Source organism: Mizuhopecten yessoensis, unplaced genomic scaffold (assembly GCF_002113885.1).
Source record: "Mizuhopecten yessoensis strain PY_sf001 unplaced genomic scaffold, ASM211388v2 scaffold11095, whole genome shotgun sequence".
Lineage (NCBI taxonomy): Eukaryota > Metazoa > Mollusca > Bivalvia > Pectinida > Pectinidae > Mizuhopecten > Mizuhopecten yessoensis.
The window spans coordinates 664,082-678,390 of record NW_018408877.1 but is presented as its reverse complement, the minus strand read 5'-3'; the positions used below and the strand labels follow the sequence as shown (position 1 = coordinate 678,390).

Here is a 14,309-nt window from a genome sequence, read left to right as displayed (position 1 = left end):
GGGGGGGGGGGCGGCTTGGTTTTTACATAGTGAGGTCAGAGGAGGTCATATAACGGTACATGTAGTACTGTTGATATTACTACACTGGATTTTATTGAATCATAACAACATTTGAGTTGGTACTTTATATATAGGGACTACAACACAAATGTAAATATATATGTATAGCATGCAAAAAATATGCATTTTAAGTGTTTTAAAACTTGCAGGAAGTATCATGTTTGTCAGGTGTCTGAGAAAATTATAGCTTCCTGGTGCATGGCTGATAAAATACACTTGCAACACACATAAAGCTTATACATTAATTACTTACACGATATAGCAAAATAGCCTCTTCTCCATTTTCACTTTGGCCAAACAACCCACATTGTCTATCCAGATAAACTGTCGCGTAAAAAAGAAAGTCATAAAACAAATTTATTATTTGATTTAAGTAATGTTCATACCCGAACAAAGTGAGTTATGTGATTTATCAAATTATTTTAATTCTATTTCACTCGAAAAATAATTAGTTTATCCCCTGTACTACTAGATACAGGCATGCCTATCTCACCGCGGAGAAATACATTTCGCAACGACACGATACGAAAAAGAAACAAGATGGCGATGTCAATAATAGATCATCCAATAAAGGCAACACTCATAAAATGACTCCGACGATTTCATTTACAGATGGTGATTTATTTGGTAATTTGTATTATGTATGTGGAAAATACCTTTGTGTATGTATGCATTTGCCTTGAAAATATAAACCACCCGACATCAGCCGTTCAACACAAGGATGGCGGTCAATTCCCGGTATGACAAAACACGTGCACGATATCTTCACTTTAAAGCATGTATATTCGTCTATCTACAATACCAAATGTTTATTCTATGTCCGTTACACTTTTTTAGCATTACCTGTGTTAAATGACAAAAACATTTGATATTTCAAGAGAAGACCTACTGTATTCGAATTTCATATGAACCATTTAAATCTCTGTAAACTGGTTCATATTAATATTTCAACACCATACCTTTTCTACAACACGAAATATATTTTTTGGCTATTTGTTTTCAGGGTGTGATCTGTGAAAAAATGTGGTGTAAACATGAACCATTACCGGTTTTTGTGTCGCCTGCGAAAAGCTGGTGACACATAGGTATTGCTATGTCGGCGTCGTCGGTGGCGGCGTCCGCACAGAGGTTTTCGTGCGATAACTTGAATTTCCTTGGGCCGATCAAACTCGAACTTCATGCAATGCTTTCTTACCAAAAGTGCTTGCTTGGGATTGCTTTTCAGGTCCGAAGTTCAAAGGTCAAGGTCACTGTTACTATAAATAGAAAATCTGTTTTCGTGCGATAACTTGTGTTTCCTTGGGCCGATCAAACTCACACTTCATGCAGTGCTTCCTTACCAAACGTGCTTGCTTGGGATTGCTTTTCAGGTCCAAAGGTCAAAGGTCAAGGTCACTTTCTATAAATAGAAAATCTGTTTTTGTGCGACAACTTGAGTTTCCTTGGGTCGATCAAACTCAAACTTCATGCAGTGCTAAGCACAATCTCCCAGCTTCCTGCGTAGGCGACACATCCACTTCTGAGGAATTCTTGTTATTCCAGAGAGTACATGTGCTGTCTCAGAAATAACAGCCAAGTTCAAGTTCAAGTAATCTTTATTGATAGTTGGTACATTTATAAACATTGCAACACAAGCCTGTTAAGGCTTTTACAACCGACTGTATAAAAATTGAAAACAATAATAATAAAAACAATTGACAAAATCGTATCACATCAATGAATTGTACATAAATGTTAAAAGTGAATAAATTAAGATTTCTTTTTTACAGAATAACAATGCAGTTTTTAGTAATATCACAGTCATATAGCGATTTGAAATGTTGTTATCTAAAGCATAAACTTACAGATATTAAATGAACACTTGTATATCACACCAGTGGTACTAACGGATATGGTTAAAACACTGTTATAGTGTAATATACATTTATTGCTGATATAGCAAAGGGTAAGCATTTATATTATAAACACTAATATAGTGTGTATTAAAAGATGACAATAAAGTCTATGGAATGAAAAAATAGATTATAGTCAGATAATTACCAAAAGAGACAGATAAGGGAGATAATCACAGTTCAGTTATTGATATGATATGGACAGTATCATATCTCGGGTTTCCAAGTCGGGAATCCCCTACCTACAAAGGCCCCCGAGACACGACACTGTCGTTACATTTAACCAATAATTGCCACTGGATATGTGATGATAATTAAAATAAGCTCTATCGGCTCATAGAGCATCTACATGTGCTACCATTCCATTCCAGTATGAGTCTTTAAAAGAGGTAGCTGTCCTAACATGTTCAGCCAAAGCATTCCAAGTAGTTGCAGCTAAAACGCTAAAACCGTTTGTCCCATATTTAAGAATCTTAGTTCTGGGTACATAAACAAGTCTATTGTACCTAAATCAGTAAGATGAGGGAATCTCATGGATAAACATGGACTGGTCCCATTTAAAAGCTTAAAGGTTTCTATGGCTACAAGTCTAAGCCTATTGATATGAAGGGTAGAAAAATGTCCCTTTTCAAGAAGTGTCTCATAACTTGAGTTCAACTTGATATACACATTTAACGCTCTAAAATAGATTGTTTTCAAGCTTCTGGCAGTTTGATTTTGAGCAAAAATGCCAAACCAAAGGACAAAAATTTAAATTTGACAGGATAACGGCGTGATAAATGACCCTGCGTCCCTTAAAGGGAAGATACCTTCCGAGCCGCCCAGGGACCTTTTACTGCCTAGATACTTTCAAATGTTTTTAACATGTATAACAAAAAAGGTAACCCCCAAACGTTTAACGGCCTCTTTACAATGAATTACAATATTACCAATGTTAAAAATAGTATGTTCTTTATCGTTTTTTTCCAATTGCAACTGCCTGAAACTTGTCAGTGTTTGCCTTCATTCTATTTTCTTTCTCTTTCTAAAGTATCTTTGACGACGGACATCTCACTATGGGTACTTGACAGTGTGTTGTCATCAGCAGAATTAAAAAGCTTGGCATCTTTGGTAAAAGAGAAGACCCCTTTAAGGACATCCTGTACCCTACTGGTACCACCACCAACACGTACACATTGCTTCCTGTTATATAGGTAGCTATGGATGAGCTCGACTGCACCATTCCCCCAAACCATATGCCCTCAGCTTCTCCAATAGGAGTACCAGTGGGACACAGTTAGAGGCCTTGGACAGATCCATCAAAATGGCGGCATCACCTTTGTTGCTGTCCAAGGCCCTTCTCCACTCCTCGGTAAGTTCAATGAGGGTGGATTGACAACTGTAACCCCACCGGCAAGCCGAGAGGATGGGATGGAAGATCCTTCAGAAGTACCCATCCAACTGCTCAGCTATCGCTCTCTCTAAAACTTTGGATATCGCTGTTGGTATGCTTACAGGCATGTAGCTAGACTTACAAAAAGGGTCATCCTTTTTAAAAAAAAATATAGGTGATACCCTGGCTACCTTCAGCTTATCTGGAAAAGAGCTTGCATGCATCATAGTATTTACTATATAAGTAATAGGTTTAGCCATAATGTCACTAGTTAGACGTAGTATTTTGGGTGAAACATTATCAAGGCCAGTAGATTTCTTCATACCAATCTTACCAATATACTGCTTGGTATTACATTCATCTATAGCGTTTAAGGATATTTGTATTTTACCTAATTGCTAAAACACTGGGGTGGGATACATTTATTGGACATGATGAATCTTTTCCAATATCTGTAGCAACATTTGCATAGAAATCATTAAAAATTTCAGATACTTCAGAGTCTACTGTCACTATTTTACATGTTTTGACGCTGTGGTAATTTTGTCGTTGTGTTTTGACGCTGTGGTATGTGATGTCGTTGTGTGGTAACACTGTGGTATTTGTAGTCGTTGTGTGGTAACACTGTGGTATATGTAGTCGTTGTGTGATAACACTGTGGTATTTGTAGTCGTTGTGTGGTGACACTGTTGTATATGTAGTCGTTGTGTGGTAACACTGTGGTATATGTAGTCGTTGTGTGGTAACACTGTGGTATTTGTAGTCGTTGTGTGGTGACACTGTGGTATATGTAGTCGTTGTGTGGTGACACTGTTGTATATGTATCCCTTGTGTTTTGTCGCTGTGGTATATGGAATCGTTGTGTGTTGGCGCTGTGGTATGTGTTGACGTTGTGGTTATGTGTTGGCGCTGTGGTATGTGTTGTCATTGTGTGGTGACGCTTTGGTATATGTTGTCGTTGTGTGGTGACGCTGTGGTATATGTTGTCGTTGTGGGGTGACGCTGTGGTATATGATCTGGCTATGTGTTGGCGCTGTGGTATGCGTTGTCATTGTGTGGTGACGCTGTGGTATATGTTGTCGTTGTGTGGTGACGCCGTGGTATAATTATGTTCTCGTTGTGTGGTGACGCTGTGGTATATTTTGTCGTTTTGTGTTGACGTTGTAGTATATATTATCGTTGTGTGTTGGTGCTGCTGAGGTATGTTGTGTCCTTGTGTGTTTACGCTGTTGTATATTTTGTCGTTTTTTGTTAGCGGTGTGGTATGTTATGTCGTTGTGTGGTGACGCTGTGGTATATGTTGTCGTTGTGTTGTGACACCGTGGTATATTTTGTCTTTGTGTGGTGGTGCTGTGGTATGGTGTGTCCTTGTGTGTTGACGCTGTGGTTTGTGTTGTCGTTCTATATTAACTATGTTGTATATATTGCCATTGTATATAGACGCTGTGGTATATGTTGCTGTGTGGTGACGCTATGGTATAGGTTGTCGTTATGTATTTGCGCTGTGGTATGTGTTGTCGTGTGTTTTCGCTGTGGTATGTGTTGACGCTGTGGTATATTTTGTCGTTGTGTGTTGACGCTGTGGTATGTGTTGTCATTGTGTGTTTATGCTGTGGTATATTTTGTCGTTGTTTGGTGACGCTGTGGTATATTTTGTCGTTGTGTGTTGACGCTGTGGTAATTTTGTCGTTGTGTGTTGACGCTGTGGTAAATTGTGTCCTTGTGTGTTAGATGTGTAGCATATGTTTTCCATGTGTGGTGACGCTGTGGTATGGGTTCTCTTGTGTTGATGCTGTGGTTTATATTGTCGTTATGTGGTGACGCTATGGTATATTTTGTCGTTGTGTGTTGACGCTGTAGTTATTGTGTCGTTGTGTGTTGACGCTGTGGTAAATTGTGTCATTGTGTGTTACATGTGTGGTATATGTTTTCGTTGTGTGGTGACGCTGTTGTATATTTTGTTGTTGTGTGTTGACACTGTGGTAATTTTGTCGTTGTGTGGTGACGCTATGGTATATTGTGTCCTTTTGTGTTACATGTGGGGTATATGTTTCGTTATGTAGTGACGTTGTGGAATGAGTTATGTTGTGTTGACGCTGTGGTTTATTTTGTCGTTGTGTGTTGACGCTATGGTATATTTTGTCGTTGTGTGTTGATGATGTGGTATATTTTGTCGTTGTGTGTTGACGCTATGGTTTATTTTGTCGTTGTGTGTTGATGATGTGGTCTGTTTTGTCCTTGTGTGCTAGCTCTGTGGTATGTTTTGTTCTTGTGTGTTTACGCTATGGTATATTTTGTCCTTGTTTGTTGACGCTGTGGTATATTTTGTCCTTGTGTGGTGACGCTACGGTATGTTTTGTCGTTTTGTGGTGACGTTGTGGAATATATTATCGTTTTGTGTTGGCGCTGTGGTACAGGTTGTCGTTGTATGGTGACGCTGTGGGATATGTTGTCGTTGTGTTGGCGCTGTAGAATATGTTATCGTTATGTGTTGACGCTGTGGTATATGTTGACGTTTTGTGTTGGCGCTGTGGTATGTGTTGTCGTGTATTGACGCTGTGGTATATTTTTGGTTATGTGTTGGCGCTGTGGTATGTGATGTCGGTGCGTGGTGACGCTGTAGTACGTTTTGTCGTTGTGTTGACGCTGTGGTATATTTTGTCGTTGTGTTGCCGCTGTGGTAGAGTTTGTCGTTGTGTATTGCCGCTGTGGTAGAGTTTGTCCTTGTGTATTGCCGCTGTGGTAGAGTTTGTCCTTTTGTGTTGCCGCTGTGGTAGAGTTTGTCCTTGTGTATTGACGATGTCGTATAGGTTGTCACTTGTGTGTTGTCGCTATGGTATATGCTGTACTTGTGTGTTGCCGCTGTGGTAGAGTTTGACGTTGTGTATTGCCGCTGTGGTAGAGTTTGTCCTTGTGTATTGCCGCTGTGGTAGAGTTTGTCCTTTTGTGTTGCCGCTGTGGTAGAGTTTGTCCTTGTGTATTGACGATGTCGTATAGGTTGTCACTTGTGTGTTGTCGCTATGGTATATGCTGTACTTGTGTGTTGACGCTGTGGTTGAGTTTGTCCTTGTGTGTTGACGTTGTGGTATAGTTTGTCCTTGTGTATTGCCGCTGTGGTAGAGTTTGTCCTTGTGTGTTGCCGCTGTGGTAGAGTTTGTCCTTGTGTATTGACGATGTGGTATAAGTTGCCACTTGTGTGTTGACGCTGTGACATATATTGTCATTGTGTGAACCTTTTTTATATTCTTTTAGGTTGCTCAATAAGCCAATTTGGAGAAATTTCACTTATCTTAAAAAGGTTTGCAATGAACGTTTTGAAATCTTAATTTTCTTTTAAAGGTTAAGCACAGAATTTCAATGGTTCATCAGTTTTGGGAATAAAAGAGCGACAGGTCATATTCCATTTGAACGACATTTAATCACATAATAGGCATTACATAATGAGGTAAGTCATGTACATGGGATTGATTCACAAATCAACACTAGCACAACAGGTATATTTCTATATCAATGAACGATGAACATTAAATAAGCTCATAATGCAGTACTTCCGATTTCCATACAGTCATCACACAAGAAAATGTTACAACTTTCGCTCATTCACTCATCACGTGATGTAAACGGGACTTACATATAAACTACTAATGAGACATTAAATGAAGATTGATGTTGCCTTACGTATACAAATTGATTACCTACCTTATATCTAATTCAAGTTTTTAAAGTTTTTTGTATTTTCTTTTATAACTGTGTTTTCATATGCTGCATGCGCATGTTAAAAATACATATCAGTAAGAAACATCTAACCCAAGGTAATGTTTTAGATCCCCCCACCCCCAACCCACCCCCAAAAAGATGAATAAATTACTATTTAAATAAAAGTTTACATCAAAAAGATGTATGTTTGACAATCGCAAACGAAAATTGGACATCAAAGAGTGTTTGTCTATACTTAATATCTGTAGAGCATTAACCACCAGTTTTTTTCACTTCCGGTTTTATTCAACGTCACGCTCCTTCGCACTTTCATCCCAGTTCTCCACGTTTTGATTGTTTTCTTGAAGAGCTGCTCGCTCCGATGTCTTTTCGGTTGCTTTCCTAAAACAGTTCATGTCTGTGAGTCCTGTTCTGTAAGGATAAAGGGAGAAAGGACTACTCATAAACCCAGGCATTGGACCGGAAGTCAACTGCGAAAAACTAGGATACGGAAACTGTGATGGAGGTGGAAGTACATCACTTGAACGCATGCCACTAGGAAACATTTGTGCTCTGAGTGCATCACATGACAAGGTATTAACGTGTGACGTAAACGCTGAGTGGAGACCCGAATGTGCCATGGGAGCGGGAGACGAGAAAGGAGAGAATGCTGAACGCATACTGCTGCCATTAGGCAGCTTACCGTTGAGTGACTTTATGGTATGAATGGGTAATTGTCCAAAGTATGGATGAGACCGGAAGTCCTGTTTCAGGCGGGGTGTCGTCTGCTGGGCCATTAAATTATCTTGTGTGGACAGAAATTGTTCTATGGCTTTGACAAGGTCACCGTTACATCCTTGAAGCACGAGCTCCAATACAGACTTCCGCTGGAAGGGAAACACGCGCTCCAGAATCTCGAGGTTGTTGAGGTGACCTGGAAGGTACGGAGTTGTAGAAGGCAGGTCACGTGTCCGTGTAAGTGATGTGTACGGTGAATAAGGTTTCGGTCGTTCGGATAAATCCGTAACGTCGTTAACAGACTCGGGTGAAGAGGCTTCCACTCGGTCATCTTCGCTACTGTCATCGGTTATCTTCGGAGCGTTGTCTGTCAACACACAAAAATAAAAGAAAGATAAGGATTTTTTTATAATAAAATAGAATTTCTAAGACTATTAATCATAACTTATTAAAAGCTAGTGGTTTTTGGGTTTCCTTTTTAAATTATTTTTCTATCAGTTTTGAGTGATACCTAAGTATTACAAATAAATTTGTGTTAAATATAGCTATGAAAATCTAAGAAGATCAATTAAAAAAAACCCAGGTAATTTACGATTATTTACTCGAAGTTAATTAGCTTAACCTTTTTCCTTAGCATTTCGAAAAATGACATGTGTAACGTGCAGGTGAATCAAACGTTAAAGTTTACTATAACGGACAAGTGGTTTTGGAAACTGAATACCCAGAAATGTAAAATAAAAGGCGGTGCCAATTTTAACAGTAATGTATCAAGTTAATACCTATTTAAGGAACATTATTTCGAACTGGAAACCTAAGAACGCACGAGAATTTGACCTTTCCGTAAAGTAGCTAATTTCCCTATTAAGGTGTTGCCATATACACTCAATGTTCATTGTTGATAAGTTTAAATAAACAATAGCTACACTTTTCGTTCCAATAAATGTCAACACTGTCACACGGTGGATACACACAGCCGATACATTAAACTGATACATGTAGCACGTTATATAAACTGTACCTCCCGGCCCCCACTCCCCTAAACTAACACGAGTACGGGGTTCACAGACCTCACACGGGGCGCAAATCACACTAACAACATTTCTTGTATAATGCCTTCATTTTGAAGACGACGAAGAAGAAATTGATTTCAGGATTACCTTGACGTATTTGTTTTCTATCAAGTAATTTGTTATTTGACTGTGTCCGAAACAATGATATTTTGGTTTAATTTCAGTTTGAAATTCAGAATATTATTTTGACAGCCAAACATAAATTCGACAACTATCCAGTATTATTTACTCTCGCGCAAAAAGTTTACATCTTTAAGATTATCGAACCCAAACGAACAAATGATACAATTATCTTAAAACCATGAGCTGTTGTATTTCAGTTTAAATTGTTAAAATGTACGTTTTCAAAAGTGAGATTAGGAAGAAGAAAACTTTAGTGAAATAGAAAGGTTTTGTTTTATGTAAGTATTTGTATGAGATGCGCATATTATCAAAACAGCGCCGAATATTTTGAAAAAAACATTTCTTATAGCTAGCTACATGTTTGAAAATTAAGAATATAAACTTTTTGTAGATAATTAGATTCCATGTGTGATGTTATTTCTGCAAATCGAACGTGCACTTAAGTATCAAGAAGAAATTGGCTGGTTCCGGACATAATTCTCTTTTAATTTAACGGCTAAATATTATTTTCTAAATGTATTTGATATCGAAAATTATTGTTAAAGTGACAAAAATAGAAATAGAAAAAGGGAATGTTACAAATATCATCAGAAAACAGTTTTAAAATGTATTTACAACCTTTTGTATATACGTCTACACGTACGGTGTTTGTTGAGTTAATTTGCTAATGAATATTGAACAAAATCATGTTCAAACTCAAATATGACAGCTTAATAACGCTTAAAATCTAATGGTCATCATTCGGAAATGCCACGTTAGATTTAGAATGTCAATCTGAGTAAAATACAGATGCTAATTCATCATCTAATTTAACATCTGTATTTTATCAGATTGGATAAATGTGTATAACCTACTGTTGTCTATTTTTAATTGTATTCCAAAAGTTATATAATTATGGTTAAAAAAATTATATATTTATTTTTGTAGCGTTGTAATTAGTTTCAAACATTTGAAACCAATTTTTTTAAGGAATGTTAAAACTTTGACGTAGGTCGGTTGGTTGGTTATAGGGAGGAGGCAGTGAGAAGGGGAGAAAGGGGCGGGTCTGATTACTACTGTGATGTTCCCCACCATGATCACAGGGGACGGACTAAATTTCAGCTAAATTATCCAAACAAACACAAACACCGTCATGTGTTATGGTGCGTATTTACACGGAGATGAACGTACAACAGTGTGGAAAATTGGCCGATTAGTATTCTCACACCGTCAGCCGTGAGAAATATCCAAATCTGTGTTGACGTTACTTAGAACAAGTAACAACTGTGGAAAAACTATCACTCCCAAATGGCAACAAGGATTATTGCAAATGTGATTTCAATTAAAATCGAAATTCTTCATTCTTCTGGGTTTGTTTTATTTATTTATTTTTTCTCACAACACGCATAAGTGTTTCATTCGTAGATACATTTATGCAAATTTATTTATTTAAATTTAGATTCATCAAATTTTAATTTAAAAGAAAAAAAACGTATCAGATCCTGATCAACTGAATATATTGGCTATCCGCCTGACATTCTAACCATCCAATAAGGTTTAACCTAAAACTGTATCCGCCTGACATTCTAACCATCCGATAAGGTTTAACCTAAAACTGAATGCTTTATGAAAGAAATATATGATTTGCTTCGCAATCCGAATGACTATTCTTATTTGACATTCAAATAGTATCCTTAAATCTCTCCAATCTCTCCATTTCATTATTAAAATATGTCAGAGCGTCAATAGTAATTCCGGTATTATAGAATTTTAAATATGAAAGGAATACCTAAATTTAATGTGTTTATCTCAATCAGTCAGCAAAGTCCATATGTACTATTAAACAATGTGAATATTATCTTTCAGGGTCAGTTAAAAAAATGGCATAGCATTTCCTATAGAATGTTAATCAGCTAAGGTCAGAATATTTACAGAAGTTTGTGTTTTATCTATCAAATACGGCGAATGGCTCGTTATATTCTTTGGTCGGTGAATTAAAAATACCCCACCTATAATCATTAGAGGATTCGTATAGGCACTTTTAATGGAGTAAAATAAATACATAATCAATGCGGTTTGCGACAAACGTTATTTTTGTACAACATCGTATGATCTTGCCAATGGGATCCCGCTGGAGATCTGTGACCTGTTTAATGGATGTCAGTGATACATGTAACGGATTGTCAGAAAACAATCCCATTCAAACGATGTTAGCACGTTTAGAAATAGAATAAAATACAACTTTATCTTAGGACTCTTCTGGAAACGATTTGAAGATACCTACAATATAGCAGCCACTATGATTAAGTGTTACCTGCCTTCACGATATCTACCTTCTTATTTCACCCATTTATGTTGATAACTAAAGTTTATTCTGATTTCTATCAACAAAAGCCATTTATATTCACTTTCTTATAGCTGTCTGACATTGAATTCATCGCAAATTGTTATCAGAATTAGCAGTACATTGGACTGACATAATTTAAAATCGCTATTGTTGAAATAATCATCTTGCTATGCCACTACCTGTTACACATGTATGGGGTCGGAGCATATTTGATAAAAATCCTAAATCTTTAATCTTTGCTACACAGGTATTTGGAAATTAAAACAGAAATCAAAATATTATCATTTGTTATCCTATAATGCTGAGTAGGGTTTTAACAGTTTTATTCGAAATGAAATGCATTGCACTGTTTCTGAATTTATGAAGTTCTGTATAAGCATTTATATAAACGATAGGGTATACATGTTTCAAAAGAATATCGTCAAACCACAACAATTTTCGTCTTTTTAAAAACAGGATGTTCAAGAGAGCGCAAATAGACGAACATTTTATTTTTAACACTGTGACGGAATGAAGATTATAAAAGTATTTTGCGTTCTTTTTTTAAAGCCGAAAATACCGTAATACGTATTTTTCAGAGAAAAAACATAAAACACCGAATCGATAAAAATAGCTATCTTACACAGGCAATATACCACGTTTCTTAGTGCTTCAACTTAGTACTGCTGTAGGTGAACGGACGATATACAAGATACCTAGCTGTACCGATTACGAGCAGGTCATGTACGTATCCCTGGTCCACACAGATTCATACCAGGCATACACTTTAATTAAGACCAGAGAGATGCGTTGTCTCATTGATTTGACAAAACTCAACTGACTAACCCTGAGTTAGAGATGATCTGGACGTTATGTTTTTGAGTAATTTTTCAGGAGTCAATAATAAATTTCGGAGGATCAGAAAATAGAAATATTTCGAATTCAATCTGTTTTTTCTGATGGACGTCGTGTGACGTCACATCACACTTACCTATAGAATCGTCATCATCTTCTCGGTCGTCCTTGTCACCTTGGGGTGGGGACACTGTGCCCGGCCCCCACAGTGGACCCGACGTCATCACAGGATGTATGTGGTCCTGAGCGCATGCCCGGAGCCCTAACGCGATGGCGTCTTCAGCTGCCTGCTGACGTTTCAGTGCAACCTGTGCCGCCATTATACGTTGACGTTCGGCAATCAAGTTACATTTCTGACATGCGCAGTCCTTGAATTTACAATGACGTTTATGACCCTTAAGCCAGGACACCATTCCATGGTTCCTGCATCGGGCGCACTTGGGTTTTCGGGAACCTTTTTCCGTCAGAGGATACAAAGTTACTGGGTTCATCGTGTCAACTGGGTTTAAATGTCACCGCTATAATTTAACAATATATGAAATCTTAATGATAATCCCGTTATACTGTTCTAAGTCAACCTGTTACACCTATCCAATGTAACTGTGTTTTGTCACTGAACAATCCCTAACAAACTTTGGTTCCGAATCTACTCTGATTTACGTTCCAAGTTCCTGAGTTATTTCGACCTTTCCTTGTCTGATTGTCTTCGCTCAAGTGATTTATCCTTCCACGTCATACCCTATTTGTAAATTGACAGAACATCTTCAAAGCCCCGCCCCCGTTTTTCTGAAACAGTAGAACTTATCGGTGGCCCAACCTCCGATAGGTATTGGCTAAACCGCGTTATATAAATATTGGCTTAAAGCGCTCCTTTCCCATTGGTCGTTTTGTGTACATTTGGTTTATCGACATACCCTTCAAACGAGGTCGCTATCATATCGCATAGTTGATGAACAGGCGGTGAAAAAAGTGGAAAGTATTCATTTTTGTAAGTTACAGTGACGTACGCCTTTTGTATTTTTCGATCAAGTTTGTTCACATATTATTCGGTACTCAGCACTTAAATTAATTACAACATAGCCATTTCGATAGAAAAGATATAATACGTACTCAATAAAAATGTAACGAAGTTTATTGACAATTGGATTTGACAACCGTTTTATAAATTTATTTCATTTCAATTTCATTAAATGATAATTATACCCTGCTCGGCAGTCTGAAGAGCGAACCTCAATGGACTGTGGTAACTATTCAGAAAGGGGCGTGGCAGTTCTGACTGGGAAATTAGAAAAGGTATTGAAACTATTAAGTTGTTACTTTTATCGTTGTGCAATTGAATTTACTGTTGTAGAATTGTATTATTCTCGTCAATAGAGCGATAAAGTGCACATTTTAAATACATTCTGTTATAAAGCAGTACCTATAATTTTCTCATACATAGCTTAATACCTGTTGTGTATCGATTGCTCATCTTATTTACCTAAGTGCGTGTGAACACATCATATTGTGTTTACTCGTCGTAAAATACACGTTTATCCCACGAAAAATAATAAAAGTGTCAAAAATACATAGCATTGTGTTTAAAAGATTTTTTTTTTATCCTTGTAAAAATCCAAAGTATGAACAAATAATTATAATGGAATGTTCACTGCAAATTTTTGTAGCAAATAGAAATTTTAAGAATTGAAGAAAACTATAATATAATCGCATCAACTGAATTTTCCAGATTAAACAACATGTCTCAAACTACATATTGATATTACATACAATACATCTTAAACTGTATAGTTCATGAGGATTTTATTAATTGCATGTATTTAAAAAATGGTTACATTAACCTGTTTCTTTCGTTCAACTGGAATCATATACAATAAAACAAATTAACCTCCTGGGAAACCTGGCAATTAGCAACAAATAGGATTAATCTAAATACCATCTCATAGCTACATACATTTATGTCAAAAACAGTTAATTCAAATACGTCTATTTGTAAGATATCAAACAAGATCATGTAGAAGTGATGTGTTCTCCTATACATGCGCGAAATATTTTCATATTCAGTAATGATCAAAAAATATATTTTCAGATTTTCATATTCAGTTATTATCAGAAAATAGATACAACTCGTCCTCAGTTCGTCAAAGTCCATTGCTTCTTTCCCGTAAACCATTCTATACACATTTTCAGCCATATTCAGC

At 37.0% G+C, this 14,309-nt stretch overlaps 1 protein-coding gene across 1 annotated transcript; it reads right to left on the bottom strand.

The window, feature by feature from the left end:
- Positions 1 to 6,728: 6,728 nt before the first annotated feature.
- LOC110465639 (doublesex and mab-3 related transcription factor 3, truncated-like) lies at positions 6,729 to 12,811 on the bottom strand. The gene is made up of 2 exons (XM_021521598.1): positions 12,248 to 12,811; positions 6,729 to 8,125 (listed from the first exon to the last, which is right to left on the bottom strand). The coding sequence occupies exons 1-2, from the start codon at positions 12,600 to 12,602 to the stop codon at positions 7,323 to 7,325; spliced, it is 1,158 nt and encodes a 385-aa protein (XP_021377273.1). The 5' UTR covers positions 12,603 to 12,811; the 3' UTR covers positions 6,729 to 7,322.
- Between the last annotated feature and the right edge of the window lie 1,498 nt (positions 12,812 to 14,309).